The sequence below is a fragment of the Gobio gobio genome (assembly GCF_949357685.1).
Source record: "Gobio gobio genome assembly, chromosome: 24".
NCBI classification, from domain to species: domain Eukaryota; kingdom Metazoa; phylum Chordata; class Actinopteri; order Cypriniformes; family Gobionidae; genus Gobio; species Gobio gobio.
The window spans coordinates 33,907,698-33,923,809 of NC_137120.1; the positions used below are offsets into that span (position 1 = coordinate 33,907,698).

The 16,112-nt window shown below is 39.1% G+C and overlaps 1 protein-coding gene across 1 annotated transcript; it reads right to left on the bottom strand.

Annotated features, from left to right (window-relative positions):
• Window positions 1-6,701: 6,701 nt before the first annotated feature.
• hapln4 (hyaluronan and proteoglycan link protein 4) lies at window positions 6,702-15,829 on the bottom strand. Its single transcript, XM_079808007.1, has 5 exons — window positions 15,577-15,829; window positions 15,114-15,222; window positions 10,892-11,254; window positions 10,509-10,811; window positions 6,702-9,697 (listed from the first exon to the last, which is right to left on the bottom strand). The coding sequence occupies exons 1-5, from the start codon at window positions 15,583-15,585 to the stop codon at window positions 9,342-9,344; spliced, it is 1,140 nt and encodes a 379-aa protein (XP_079664133.1). The 5' UTR covers window positions 15,586-15,829; the 3' UTR covers window positions 6,702-9,341.
• Window positions 15,830-16,112: the final 283 nt, after the last annotated feature.

Sequence of the window (16,112 nt, forward strand, 5' to 3'; positions counted from 1 at the left end):
ATAAATATTAATTATAGATCATAAAATTATCTCAAAACACCAAAAAAGAAAAGAAAAAATATTATTGAACAAAAATATATTTAATTGATTTTACTCGAATCTTTTTTATCTTAATCCCGCCCTCCGGGTCATTTTTGACCCGAAGGTCCTGAGTGTGACCCATAAATGAAGAACCCCAGAGGGTTAAAGAGATAGTTACTCAAAGGAAGATATTTGGAAGAATGTGTGTAACCAAGCAGATCTCAGTCCCCATTGACTACCATAGTAGGAAATAAAATACTATGGGAGATCTGCTTGGTTACAAACATTCTTCCAAATATCTTCCTTTGTGTAGAGCAGAACAAATACATTTATACAGGTTTGGAACAACTTGAGGGGGAGTAAATAATGACTGAATTTTCATTTTTGGGTGAACTATCCCTTTAAGTCATTATAAAATCTTGTCACCTTTTGTATGCCAAGAAAAAACAGACTGAATTCACAGAAAGGCGTGTTGAAACAACAACAGCATGTGGGTTTTAAATGACATGAGGGGGAGTAGATAAAAGAATATACATTTTTGGGTGGAAAAATTTCGAGATTTAACTGTTGAAAGTCTATAAACTACTCTGGTTTGAAAAAATTCCAAACTAGTTTAATTTGCGCAGCTGTAGCGGGAGATCTTTCTGCCCGGCTGATCTGCATGTGCTAGACTCTCCCTGCGTTCCAAGGGCAAGCTGTCCTCATTAGACGTCAAGCTGTGGAATCTAGTTAGTGTTGCTCTTAAGATGACCTAGGCATTTTACCAACTGCAAAAACACATTCCTGATTTACTGTGCTGCTATCTTTTGAACCAGTTACTATTTTGGGAGGGAAATGAATTCGAAGAAGTGTAAACCCACTTTTTTTTTGCTCAATAAATATTAAGCATCTCATCCAAGAACATTTTCGCTGACTGAAGCTAACTGTGCTAATAGCATCTGAATTGCCAGATTCTCCCGGATTTACTTGCTGAATGCGTTCCTCGTCGCAAACCAGCTGCATTTTGAAAAATTTTGACAGGCTACTATCTTCGCACACCTCCGGCGTGCTTCTCATTTGGGAAATGCGTTTATGCAGTTGCCATATTAGCATCGTGAGTCAGTTCTGAGGTTAATTCCTATTCTTTAGTCCATTTATCATTCCAGTAGGTAAACTGATGAATACACAAGGTCTGCTAAGCCTTTGCAAGAGCCGCATTTAACAGGATAATGATGTTTGTGCAGATGGTTGCTGAGTCCTTAGCTGCTAATAGCTTTTTAAAGTACTGCAGGATGCAAAGCAGGCCAAAAAAATGAGTCGCAAACTAAATAAAAACATCCTTCTGCTCGAGTCCATATGGACTGCTAAGGCTAGATGCACATGCATATGCCCGGTGTACATTTGTTGTGGGTCTACGGTTGACGATCCAGAAACCTTCCTTCATTAAGCAGCTTAGCGCATCTTTAAAATAACAGGATTTTCACACATTGGTGACTTCGGGGATAGCTAGTCTATCAGAGTCCTCTTACTCCTGGTCTCATTCCAATTGGGCAGCGCTGAGGAAGAGCTCCAAGGAAGAGCTTGACCTTCATGGCTTGGAAGGGCCATGTCTCAGTGTTTCATAAAGCAGGTTGTGGGTTTCTTTGCTCCAACTCCTAACTCAACAATGATACATTCCAGCTGTGTTCCAATTTGCGCTCTTATACTATGGATAAAAGTAAGTACTTCACTGGTGAAGGGAACATATGCAAGACAACTTCCCCTTAAAGGCAGGGTAGGTGATTAGTTCCAGAAACATTTTGTTATGTTGGTTAAAAGTCTCTTCACATTTAGCAATCACTAAGTTAAGTTTTCTAAATGTATTTAAATGTATATACACTCACCTAAAGGATTATTAGGAACACCTTTTTCAATTTCTCATTAATGCAATTATCTAATCAACCAATCACATGGCAGTTGCTTCAATGCATTTAGGGGTGTGGTCCTGGTCAAGACAATCTCCTGAACTCCAAACTGAATGTCAGAATGGGAAAGAAAGGTGATTTAAGCAATTTTGAGCGTGGCATGGTTGTTGGTGCCAGAGGGTGAAAATGCCTTGTTGATGCTAGAGGTCAGGGGAGAATGGGCCGACTGATTCAAGCTGAAAGAAGAGCAACTTTGACTGAAATAACCACTCGTTACAACCGAGGTATGCAGCAAAGCATTTGTGAAGCCACAACATGCACAACCTTGAGGCGGATGGGCTACAACAGCAGAAGACCCCACCGGGTACCACTCATCTCCACTACAAATAGGAAAAAGAGGCTACAATTTTCACGCGCTCACCAAAATTGGACAGTTGAAGACTGGAAAAATGTTGCCTGGTCTGATGAGTCTCGATTTCTGTTGAGACATTCAGGTGGTAGAGTCAGAATTTGGCGTAAACAGAATGAGAACATGGATCCATCATGCCTTGTTACCACTGTGCAGGCTGGTGGTGGTGGTGTAATGGTGTGGGGGATGTTTTCTTGGCACACTTTAGGCCCCTTAGTGCCAATTGGGCAACGTTTAAATGCCACGGCCTACCTGAGCATTGTTTCTGACCATGTCCATCCCTTTATGACCACCATGTACCCATCCTCTGATGGCTACTTCCAGCAGGATAATGCACCATGTCACAAAGCTCGAATCATTTCAATTTGGTTTCTTGAACATGACAATGAGTTCACTGTACTAAAATGGCCCCCACAGTCACCAGATCTCAACCCAATAGAGCATCTTTGGGATGTGGTGGAACGGGAGCTTCGTGCCCTGCCCATTTCAATGGCAGCACCCTGGTTGTGCATCCCACAAATCTCCATCAACTGCAAGATGCTATCCTATCAATAAGGGCCAACATTTCTAAAGAATGCTTTCAGCACCTTGTTGAATCAATGCCACATAGAATTAAGGCAGTTCTGAAGGCGAAAGGGGGTCAAACACAGTATTAGTATAGTGCTCCTAATAATCCTTTAGGTGAGTGTGTATCATCTGTGGAAGCCGTAGGACCATAAAATGGTCTTCCAATCCTTGCATTCGGTCTGAATTCAATGATTGGATGAAAATTGTATGGTCCGAATGCAATGATACAATGTATTACCTGCCTGTCAGCTTATGTATTTTCATCACACGGCATCAGCGCATTTTATGCTATGCCAATTAGACAGACATCAGCGTGAACAATGCAACCGAAACAGCAGCCACCTTTTACAGGTCCTCCTGAACCAAAACAACGAACTTAAGCGTTCACGCCATAGACCGTAAAAAAATATGGATGAAGCGACTTCATTCGCTTACGCTGATGAGAGTTGAAGCTTTCGGAAGCCTGCACACGGCGCTGACATCTTGCGCAGATTTGGGACAGAGTCTGTGCAGTAGCGATCTCGGGGCCGGAATCTGCGCGGTAGAGAGCAGGAAGTAGAGGCGCGATATCAAAAGCTCGCCCACACTCTCACAGATGCAGAACAATTCATTATGTTGGTGTGAAATAAACAGTTATGGAAATGTAGAAATTAAAGTACTACAATTACTCCAATCTCCTCCCGAAAATCCAGAAAAAAGTCTGTTGGTGCCTCAGTGACAACTTCACTCAGAGAAGCCGTCAATCTCAGCTAATTTTATAGCATCAAATAACTAACTAAAACTAAACTTATTTAAAATACAAACACTTGAAATTAAATCATTGTGATAAAAACTGCCTAAAATGACAGAAACCATCTTTAGGAAACAATTATTTGAAGTGTAATTTAATTGTTTAGTTTGTCTTGCGTCCATTGTAATACACGGAGGGGCGGGGTTTATGAGCTATTCTTGGACCAACCACCGGGGCCGATTAAGGCGCGGAGGCTTCAGTTTCTGAGAGGAGTGCTGCAGGATTGTATCACGCCATAACTACTGTCATTTGGAAGAGATGGAAACCCGTAACGTTATACTTAACGTTTCGTGACTTAAATGTATGCATTTCAATGGCAACACTATCAATGCTGAGATTAATCTGCAGCAGTCAGGTAGTACAGGTCAGAGCTCTTCATGTTTATTATTATCGTAATGTTATGTGCTTTGAGACATGAGGTAGTTTAACGCCGTCTCTAGTGTCGGGACGCTCTGAAAACTCATGTGTTTTGAAGAAGGCGTCTCATGCTTTGAAAGTTGCTATTGCTATAGCCGCTCTGAAAATTGCCTACCCTATCTTTAAAACCAGATGCATTTTTAACAATGTTAAGGTTTGTTTTAGCTCTAAAACAAACAAACCTAAAATCTGTTTGGTTGATATAAAAGTTGTTCAAGGACTTTGTCCTAGTGTCGTTCATAAGGCTGGGAAACCAACTATAACCTTAAAAATAATAAATAAAATTGCATTTTGTTATCACATCTAGCTAAATTCATTACTTCAGAGTTATTGTAATAACCTTAAAAGGATTAGTTCACTTCAAAATGAAAATGTACTGATAATTTACTCACCTCCATCTTATCCAAGATGTCTTTCTTTCTTCAGTCGAAAAGAAATGTAGTTTTTTGGAGGAAAACATTCCAGGATTTTTCTCCACATAATGTATTTCAATGGCAACCAACGGGTTGAAAGTCTTATCTAGTGAAACCATCGGTCATTTTCTAAATAAAATAAACATTTATTTACTTTTTAACCTCAAATGCGCGACTTCTGTATTCTGCTTTTGCATGACGCCATCACATCGGAAAAGTCACGCACGTGGAAGTACCGACCCAGTGTTAAAATGAACGTGCAAAGACTAAATCAAACGCCCTTTACAAAATTAAAGGTACAATTTTAAAGTTTTTCGGCACTGGGTCAGTACTTTCACCTATAGCAAGCGTGACCTTTCCGACGTGATGACGTCATACGCCGTGAGAAAGAACAACACTGAAGTCGCGCATTTGAGGTTAAAATCTATATAAATGTTTCTTTTTTGTTCGAAAATGACAGATGGTTTTACTAGATAAGACCCTGTCCCTCGTCTGGGATCGTGCAGAGCCAATGAAGCCTTTCAAAGCCTTTTGAAACTGCATTGATTTGGACCTTCAACCCGTTGGTTGCAATCGCAAACCATTATGTGGAGAAAAATCCTGGAATGTTTTCCTCAAAAAAACTGAAGAAAGAAAGAAATTAACATCTTGGATGAGATGGGGGTGGGTAAAATATCAGGACATTTTAATTTTGAAGTGATCTAATCCTTTAAGTTCAAAACTGTTTCTGGTATAGCTGCGATTTTTGCATTCCAAAAACGTGAACGGAAATGGTCACATAATTCTCTTCTTCTGTTACCGTTGGTAGTTTGCTGTATTAGCTGGAACAAAATATTACATTTACACCATGTTTTGTACAGACCTTCCCATTTTTTAAAAATCATATAAAGATCATATTCAAGAGCACACTGTGAATAAACAGTTGCATTAACCCTCTGCCCCTTCTTTTCCACTTCAGTCTGAGTTCTCTCAACAAACCAGCGAGGGAAAGCAGCATGCTTGCTCTTGATCTGTACCTGCGGCCGCTTCCGATCGGAACAAATCAGCAGGATTCGTGTTCAAAGCTTAAAGGGTCTAAACAAACAGCAAACACTCACTGTTCACTGCTGGAGGCTATTCAACAAAGCAGAGCCTTTGTATGCACTGACTCATTACCCACCGAAATGAGCCAATCAGTGTTACAAACACTTCAGCCAGACATGATGTTCAATTTTCACTTAGCTTTTTTTCCCCTTTCAGCAGGTAAGAAATGAGACTCTGATTCAGTTCTGTTTTCCCAAGAGGACGTGCTCAGTTGTTAAGGGTCAATAAATGTTGACTTGTTCATGTTGAGGGAAGATTAAAAGGAACCAATGACAGTAGTGCAACCATTTTTATAGACATACTTTACATTGTCTTTTTATACATGTTCCTGTTAGAAGACTAGCACAACATAAAATTACAATTTTCCATCATCTTTTTAGAAATAAATGTACAAATTTTTTTTGTGTGTTTTTAAGAAATAGTAAAGCTCCTTATGTATTGGTGCACTGTAAAAAAAATAGTTTGTCTAACTTAAAAAAAGTAAGTAAAATTCCATTGAAATTAAAAAAATTGTTAATACAATGGAGATTTTGGAGGTTTAATCAACAGAAACTACAAATATTACGTTATTTGAACCACATAAAATATCTACAGTAAGTTGATTTGACAAAAGAAAAATGTTGTGATAAATCATGATTTTTTTGTTTGTTTACAGTGTGAGAAGCGTTTCCGGATTGTTTAAAATGTTTAAACTCATGCATTCAAACACACTACAGGATGCCAAATGCTGCAACCAGAAATGCTAAGCATATAATGAAAGCCATCAGAGTAAACACAGCCTAATTTCAACAGTTAAGTGACTTTCTTTTTATTTTTTATTCATGAGGCCTCATTATAGCTGTTACTATGGAAATGTAAGGGTCACTTGTGTTATTTTGGCAAAGCAACAAACATTTTCTCAAGTGTTTTTGCAGACTGCAGACACAAAGCGTGGCATCGCCGGGTGCTTGTGCCCAAGACAAACCAAAATAGCAATGTGCAATTTGCTAGAGCCATATTCAGCCATCGTCATGGTTACCAGCGACATCAGGTTTTTCTTCCCTTTTCGTGTCAGAGGTCAAGCTTTTGTGTTCACAAGCACAGTATCCACAGTATTTAGAGAATTGAGAGGCAACGCAAACAGGTAAATAACTTTAATCTAAAATGCATCATAGACAATATTGTGCAATACTGAACGAACAGTGCAAGTGTCAACCACTAAGAGGTAGTAAAGCAGCTTATGTAAGTCTGTTGTTCACAATATTTCAGTGTAATAAACGTCTAAAAATGTCATGCTTAATTCTATTATTGCTTGCAAGGTCATTCAAAATTTCTCAAAAATGAGTGTTATGTGCATAGTAATTGGCAAAGCTAATCAGTTTTGCTACTTGCTTAGGTGGCAACAACTGTGAAAGTTCATTTTAATAAGCAAGCTAAGCCCAGCCAAGCTAGCCAGTTCATGCTAGCATCTGATGCGAGTTCTGTCCTTTATCACTTTCTCATCCTCAGGTCAGTGAGCGCTATTGTGTGGAAGGTTGTTTCCACCACAGAATAAAACAATGTAAAAGATAATTACTTTTTTTTTTAACCTCTTTTTTTTTCTCTCAATTGCAATCGCGAGTTATAATATCAGAATTACAAGACATGAACTCACAATTGCAGTTAGAATTCAGAATTGAGTGCAATTGTGGGATATAAAGTCGTGATTGCGAGTTATAAAGTCACAATTAAGGGATATAAAAGTGCAATTGCGAGAAATAAAGTCAATATCGAGTGATATAAGGTTATAATGTCAGAATTTAGTGATATAAACTCACAATTGTGAGTTATAAAGTCAGAATTTAGTGATATTAAGTTGTGATTGCGAGTTATTAAGTCAGAATTGTGGGATATAAATGTGCAATTGCGAGAAATAAAGTCAGAATTGAGTGATATAAAGTTATAATGTCAGAATTTAGTGATATTAACTCACAATTGTGTTATAAAGTCAGAATTGCTAAATATAAACTTGCGATTGCGCATTATAAAGTCAGAATTGTGGGATATAAAGTCGTGATTGCGCATTATAAAGTCAGAATTGTGGGATATAAAGTCGTGATTGCGAGTTATAAAGTCACAATTGTGGGATATAAAAGTGCAATTGCGAGAAATAAAGTCAATATCGAGTGATATAAGGTTATAATTTCAGAATTTAGTGATATAAACTCACAATTGTGAGTTATAAAGTCAGCATTGAGTGATATTAAGTTGTGATTGCGAGTTATAAAGTCAGAATTGCGAAATATAAACAATTGCGAGTTATGTCAGAAATTGTGTATAAAGTTATAATGTCAGAATGTAGTGATGTAAACTCACAATTGTGAGTTATAAAGCCAGAATTTAGTGATATAAAGTCGTGATTGCGAGTTATAAAGTCAGAATTGTGGAATATAAAAGTGCAATTGTGAGAAATAAAGTCAGAATTGTGAAATATAAACAAAATTGTGAGTTATGTCAATATCGAGTGATATAAAGTTATGTCAGAATTTAGTGATATTAACTCACAATTGTGTTATAAAGTCAGAATTGCTAAATATAAACTTGCGATTGCGCATTATAAAGTTAGAATTGTTGTATATAAATGTGCAATTGCGAGAAATAAAGTCAGAATTGTGAAATCTAAACAAAATTGTGAGTTATGTCACAATTGAGTGATATAAAGTTATGTCAGAATTTAGTGATATAAACTCACAATTGTGAGTTATAAAGTCAGAATTGCACAATATAAACTCGCAACTGCAAGTTATAAAGTCAGAATTGAGTGATATCAAGTCATGATTGCGAGTAATAAAGTCAGAATTGTGGAATATAAAAGTGCAATTGCGAGAAATAAAGTCAATATCGAGTGATATAAAGTTATAATGTCAGAATTTAGTGATATAAACTCACAATTGTGAGTTATAAAGTCAGAATTGAGTGATATAAAGTTGTGATTGCGAGTTATAAAGTCAGAATTACGAAATATAAACAATTGCGAGAGTTATGTCAGAAATTGAGTGTATAAAGTTATGTCAGAATTGAGTGATATAAAGTTGTCAGAATTGAGTGATATAAACTCACAATTGTGAGTTACAAGGTCAGAATTGAGTGATATAAAGTTGTGATTGCGAGTTATAAAGTCAGAATTGCGAAATATAAACACAATTGCGAGTTATGTCAGAATTGAGTGATATAAAGTTGTCAGATTTGAGTGATATAAAGTTGTCAGAATTGAGTGATATAAACTCACAATTGTGAGTAATAATGTCAGAATTGTGAGATATAAACTTACAATTGCGAAAAAGTTTATCTCGCAATTCTGACTTTATAACTTTATTTTTTATTCAGTGGCGGAAACCAGCATCCATACTATTGCTAATGTGCTACACTCATTATAAGGCTAAATTAGCTCTCCTGCTTTCTTGGCGCTAATTAAAGTTGCTTTGGTCTTCCCTGGGAAACAGCAAAAATAAAACTAATTGAAAACCTCAAGGCTAAGTTCTGTTTTCTCTGCATGCAGGGTATACTGTGAAACATTTAGGCTAATGCATTGTGCCATATTCCTCCCTAGTGATGTCTCTGAGGGAAAAAGTTGCTAACTTTCACAATTTAGAGATGATTGACACCTCATTTCAAGTGAGTAAAATGATACAAGCTCAAATATGCCCCGAGTTAAGCGCTAGCCTAGTAGCCTAGCAGGTGTGCAAAAAAAGCCTTGTCTGTCAAACATGGAAGCCGCTAGTAACTAGTATTTTGCACTTTCAGATACTTCTGGTGCTGTTATCTGGTTTGGATGTGGTTTCTTGCGGAGCCTGTGTTGACTGGACGTCAGTGTTCTTGCGGAAGCAGTAGACGCCGTAGAGGCGGAACTTCTTATCAGGGAAACCTAGGTTTCGGACACCAGGGTCTGGGCCCCCACAGCGGGCCCGAGGATTGACGATGGGGTAACGGATGCTACCATCTTCCACCCATCCTGCCTCACAGCGGTCCAAGAGCTGGATCTTCCAAGCGGCATACAGTTGTCCGACTTTGGCTATAACTGCGTCATCACGTTGACATGCCTTTACCGCATCAAGGTAGTTTACCTTCTTAAAACGTTTGAGAAAGTACACACGTCCTACAACAGAAACACAATGAGAGAAGCTGTGAGAAGTTATTGAAGAGCTCACCATAAATGACGGAAATGACTGTCTTTATCATGATGATATAAAAGTGCACTTTTTGTTTAGGCCAGGCTGGGTAAGAAAAGGAGGAAAGAGGACAAAGAAAGAAAGAAAGATTTCAGACTGCCACCTGTTTTTCAGGAGTCTTTCATTGATTTTCTGTTTGTTTATGTGACTGCTGACTGTAAGGGCAGCACATCGTCTCATATTTCCCACTGGACCATTCGGTAAATTTCCAGCAGCTGGTCAGTGTAGGGGTATTATTGAAAATTGCCCTAGCTATAAAGATTTCAGGACAAACTGTCCTCTCTAATAGCCCACTTGGGGAAAGAAAAGCCTTTTGGCTCTCGAAGACTTGACTGCAAGTGGGTTTGAAGAACCCGGCAAGTCCTGTGTACCCACTGGATAGCAGCACTTGGTAACAAATGGTCTAAACCTGGGCCAAAAATACAGTTTTCTTCCTGAAGACAAAATCAATTCAACTTGCAAACGCTATTATTCCCACATGGTCACAAAGTGACTCTATACCCCAGAAGTGGTACTAAATCATAGTTTTCCCTGAAATTTGATTCAATTTGGCCAATTTTCCAGGAACTGATGCATTGCTCAGTTAAGACTCGTCATTTGTGGCACTGGCACCATTTGTTGGACATTTATCAAACAGAAGGCAGTGAAAGGAGAAGCAGGAGGACCTTCTCAACAGAAATTAAGCATTAAGCCGGAAGAAATTGCTGAGAAGCAATCCCTCACCAGGCAAACACTCACCGTTGAGGTTTGAGGTAAAGCAAAAAGCATCATAGCGTTCGTCATCTTTGTGCCTGTAGCCGTAGTTGCGGACACCGGGAGGGCTGTCCTTACGGCCACATTGCTCTCGAGGATGGGAGATGGGGTATTGGACCGAGCCGTCCTCTAACCAGCCTGCATTACACCAGTCCAAGCCCTCAAGCCAAGACTTGTGTAGTTGTGCATGGGAGGCCAGAATAGCATCTTGCTGTCGGCACACATCCTCAGCCTGGTGGTAGTTCAGCTTGTAGCGTCCGGATGGAGGATAGTATGGGAACACCACACCTTTGAAAAGAAGTTCAAAGAAATTCACACTTTATTCAATCTTAATAGCTACAATTAAAACACCTGGCCAACTCCCTGACCTTCAAGGTCTAGATTGACAAATCCTGTGTCGTCCTCCATGTCATTGGTGACCTCGCACTCATAGCGGCCATAGTCTTGCAAGGTGATGTTGTGAATTATAACTGAGGCGTCTCCTGGCCCTGCCCTCTCCAGAGACGCTCGGCCACGGTAGGACCCAAATACCTTCTGTTGACGCCCCAGTGCAACAAACACGTCTTCAAACTGGAAAGCGTCAGAAACCTTCGTCCATTTGATGCGAATGCGGTGAGGGTCGACGTTCTCTGGTTCATGGTGGAAACGGCAGGGAAGGGTGATAGTCCCACCACGATGGGTGATCACGTTACCTGGAGCAGTCTGGACTATCACTGCCCCAGTATCATCCTCTAAGGAAAAAGAGAGAGAAGAAAAGGAGTCACACTGCACTGCAATGCAAGGTATCAGTGTGTTTCTGGGAATCAAACCCATGATTTTCGAGTTCCTAGTAGCAACTTCAGAAACCAAGAGGGCCACATTCAAACTGAACTAGATTCAAGGTTCTGCAATTATATCTCTCTCTCTCTCTCTCTCTCTATATATATATATATATATAAACATTTTTATGAAAGGTTTCCAGACTTAAAGCTGCACTATGTAACTTTTCCGTCCTCTAGAGGTCGCCTATTCAAAACGTAGTTTGATGACGCCACGTTTGAGCTTGGGACATGTGGTCTTCACCTCACAGCCGGTGGAAAAGAATCGGGATAGGACTCGGGCAGAAATCATGTTCATGGATGTGATTATTAATGTTACTGTAGTATGAAGCAGAGCAGGACCGAGTGTTGTGGAGCTGAGGAACCACTGGAGCGATTGTTAATAAGAAGAGCGGAACACACGCCTCCCGAGCAACGGGACTTTTATTATGCCACAGTCACCGGCGCCACTTACACTTTTCCGGTCATGAGTATGAGGTAACGCAGCTCTGTTTATCATATTAGATACATCTGAGTGTGTTGAAAATTATGTTATGACGTTATTCTGTGCGTTCACTCGGCGGCTGCTATGACATTTGTTGCACACTGCAGTGAGAGTAAAGCGTTTCTGCAAAATAAAACCGGAAACCGAGGGCAACACCAATCAGTAGGGCTGGGTAAAAAATATTTATTTCTCGATTTTAATCGATTCTCACTTTTATAAAACAATATCGATTCTTAAATCCCAAGAATCGATTAGTCATCCTGTTTTCAGTTAATGAATGAAATAAACATTGTAGCGCACCTCCCATCCAATAAATCTCAATAATATTTGTGATTTATTACGATAGACATCAAACAAAGTCTCAGATTTCAGATTACATCTATTTTTTACACAATTCAAAAGCATAAATACCGCTCTGCCGCATCGGCGCGAGGTCGCTCTGCTGCAGCTCAGCTCAAGAGAACCGGCAGCACGGAGCGCACATGAACGGATCTTCTCTTCCGCCTTAATACCAGTTACAGCGCGAAGTAAACATGAATAAGCATCTGAAAGTGTATTAAAAGATACAGGACAACTTACTGAAATCCGTATCATGTCACATAGAATAGCTCAAGTGTTTTAACCGCAGAAAGACGTAAGTAAAATGGCTAGTAAACAATGGCATTTAACGTCATTTACCTCAGAAAAACCATATCCAGTGTCAATAAACTCGATAGTCAGCTTTAGTCAGCTAGAAAAATTACCTCTAGAGAGGAGCATTTTGCTAATTATATGCACCACATTACATAAGCTATTGATTGTCATTTTTAATGTTCTTCATTATTTAATGCATGTAGCCTATAAATAAATCTGGCAAGTTTTTATGACAGCCAAATGTTTATATTTAAAAAAAACTAATTGGAGTAGAAATATGATTATTTAATTGTAAAGTTAATGTTATAACTTTATTATAAAAAACAAAAATCATTTAGTGTAATTTAAGTGTTTGTATACAAATCAGTTAATTTTTACCTTCAATATTAGTAGGCTAATGTAGTACCACCAACTGACTCCCATAGTTTACAACATTAGTTCAGAGATTTGTTTTCCTTGGGAAAATTGGCCATGCATTATACCTGATATATCGAAAATAATCGATATTGAAATGAATCGAATCGAATCGAAAGCTTGTGAATTGAAATCTAATCGAATAGTGAAATTTGTGTCAATACCCAGCCCTACCAATCAGGGAACACAGACTCCCTCACACGTCCCGGTTCATTGGTTAAAATAGCAATTTTCTCACGATTTACAAATATTTGGAAACATTTGGGATATTGTAAGTATCAACTGAACAAAATATATAACACTGGCCTAGTGGTTTTTTGATATTTTACTGAAAATTTTTTACATAGTGCACCTTTAATCGAATGCTAAGGTTTGGGTGAAAATGAACCGGATTGTTAAAATAGGGACGGTCAAAAAGTATGTGTTTTTTTTTTTTATGCAAATCATGTGCAAATAGGGTCATTTTAATCTCAAATATTTACATCAGTCAGTATTTTTGTGGTGTGTCCCTTTCGATTGAGAACTGACAATCAGCCTAAAATCTGCATTGTGCATTATTATATTTTAAGAGTGCCAGTTGTAATGCAGATGCAGCCCACCTTGGCATTACCTGTTGAGCTACAGGAACATCTGACTCAACTAAAGCCCAATTTATACTTCTGCGTCGAGTGTACGCTGCATTGAGTGTTGCACACATAGCCTACGACGTACCCTGACGTGCACCTCTCCAAAAATGTATCAACGCGTCACTTCTACTTGGGCCACAAACGCTGTGATTGGTCAGCCAGAACCCCTCCCTCAGGGGTATACATGCTCCCTCTGCATGTGTAACTGCACGTCGACGCGGACAAGGACGCAGAAGTATAAATGAAAATCGACACGTAGCCCATGACGTTGATTGGGCGACTTGAGCAGGTTTCTCAGTGATACGCTACTCATTTGGAGGAACATTATGAAATGTTTCAACTGTAATTCCTCACCATCAGCATTAACAAGTGTACGTCCATCAACAAACTGATGTGTATATTTCTAATTTATTGCAGTGCATATGCGAGAACTGTATCAATAACGGCGCATACGTTAGCCGAGCACTAACGTGAATGAATGATGTAACATAAACATTTGTAAAACGAATCTTGCTCCATCCTTTTTCTTTACTCAAAGTAGTAAGAACGACAGACAATGTGCAATAATAGACACAGTTTTAGGTAACAGTGGCCCACAGCTGATTAGCAGAAGTATTTCAGTAATAACGGGAGTTAGACGGTTACAGTATTACACACTGCATGAAAGGGAATATTCGAAAAACCATAATAGGGGCACTTTAACCTTTTCTTTTATTTCCCACAGAACCCCTTGCTTTTCTCTGAAGGTTGTTCGAAGGCTCTGGAAGCATAGTTGGATTTGAAAGTGACAAGTGCTCCTCCAAGCCACCAAGTTTTAAAGACTTTTTCTGAAACACCTTTTCTGATAGCTATCCAAAAGATGTTCCGGACATTTTTCCAAGGGCTGTAATCAGCCTTGACATCTGCTCAATAATTGTCAGCTGGATACCTGGCAAACTGAATTGTTTGTTACCAAAACACCTTTTCTTTTGAAAGCAGGGTTGCCAAACATGTCCAATCATTAATTCAGCCAGAGACAGCTAATAGAACCAGTATTTCATCTGAAGAAAAGGGGTCTAAACAGAAAGCAATGTCACTGTAACCACAGACTTTTTTAAAGTAATTTGCAGCTGCCAAGTAAATGATGGGGACATGCTGTGAGAGGACAGCTAGCGCAACAGCTATTGGCAATTAAAGACCGTTTTTCCTTGCTTATATAAAAATGAATACCAAATGAGGAAAAGAGACCTAGTGGAGCTGAATCTGATTATGCAGTATGTTTACTTGCATTAGCATCATCGCTAAATATGCAAAGAGTATCAGATGTTGCATATTGTTTTTCCCAACTTGAGCCTTGTAGCCACTACAACTGGGTTTGTAGGATTTTTTCTTTTTATACTGGAGGTCCGCTATTGAACTTGAGAAGTGAGATTATACAAAGAAGATGACTCCTGTAGGTGGAGTGGTCAAACCTGAAGTGCTCTGCTTAAAGAATAATGGTATATTTATTTGTTGGTTGCATGGTTAACAAGGTAGGCGGGTGTCAGTAGGTCTCATAACCTTGTTCAGATTTGCATTAGGCCTACATGCATTGTGATCTGGGACTCCAAAGTGGCACAGAAGGCAAAGTTCTTACCCATTACATGAACCACTCTCCTCCGTCCTTTCTCCATGTCGGCTGGGTACGTGGTCACAATAGGTAAAAGGAACAACAGTGTGCAGGTAATGGTTTCCAGGCACAAGATCTTTTCCCCAAAAAAAAGCAGAAAAAGAGAGAGAACATCTCATATTGTGCACAAATTAGTTTGGTTTTCAAATCTTTAAGATGACAAATCTGCATGTTCAAACAGTGTAGTCAATATCTGATGTTGTTTGGGTTTGTCATTTAAGTAACATGATCCAAACCACATATACACACACACACTACTTCTACTACTGCAGCACTGACACCAGCCCAAACACATACGCCACAGCTGAATCGTATCATTATCATCTTCTTCAACTCCCCTCACAGCATCTTTGAATATCCCCAACCGCAATGCACTGCGCATTATCAAGGTTACAGAAGTAAAATCCACACACATGCAATCTGAACTCACCATCATCATGACTGGACGCGTTTTATGTTGCGATGGGATAGAGTTGTTATTGCTCCGGTGGACTGACGCGCGTTCTAGTGCAGGTGTCCCGATCCTGACTCGGTATCACTGCAGATGTCTGTCGCGTCTCATCACTGCAGTGGAAGACCCTCTCATTTACAGTACGGCTGAAGAAAAGCTCGAAGTGCTGATTTAGTGTGATGAGGAAGAGAGTCAGTCGACTCGGTCGTCATTTTATCTTACGCTATACTATAAAGTTGTATTTGTATAGCTTCCTTTGTTTTTGGTTGCGTACTTTGCAGACCTTGTGAATTTATTCGCTAACTCGGTGCTTATAGCTTTATTCGACAAGTTTGTTAACTTATTTCGTCGTGAATATTTAACCTCAAATCTCACGACAACCTCAACTTGTTTTTAAACACTTTGGACCCCTTTTCCGTGCATTATGTGATCTCGCTTTGCAAGTATGTTTCGAGTCTGGATATGTGGTAAATGAAGTATGTTGTATGGTGAAAATATGTTAATTCGTAGTTAAA

What these genes read in the sequence shown, in the direction of transcription:
- hapln4 (XM_079808007.1), bottom strand. An exon ending in TGTCAATCTAGACCTTGAAG is followed by an intron (nt 10,812 to 10,891) that starts GTCAGGGAGTTG and finishes TTCTTTTCAAAG; the next exon opens with GTGTGGTGTTCCCATACTAT. An exon ending in CTTTACCTCAAACCTCAACG is followed by an intron (nt 9,698 to 10,508) that starts GTGAGTGTTTGC and finishes TTTCTGTTGTAG; the next exon opens with GACGTGTGTACTTTCTCAAA.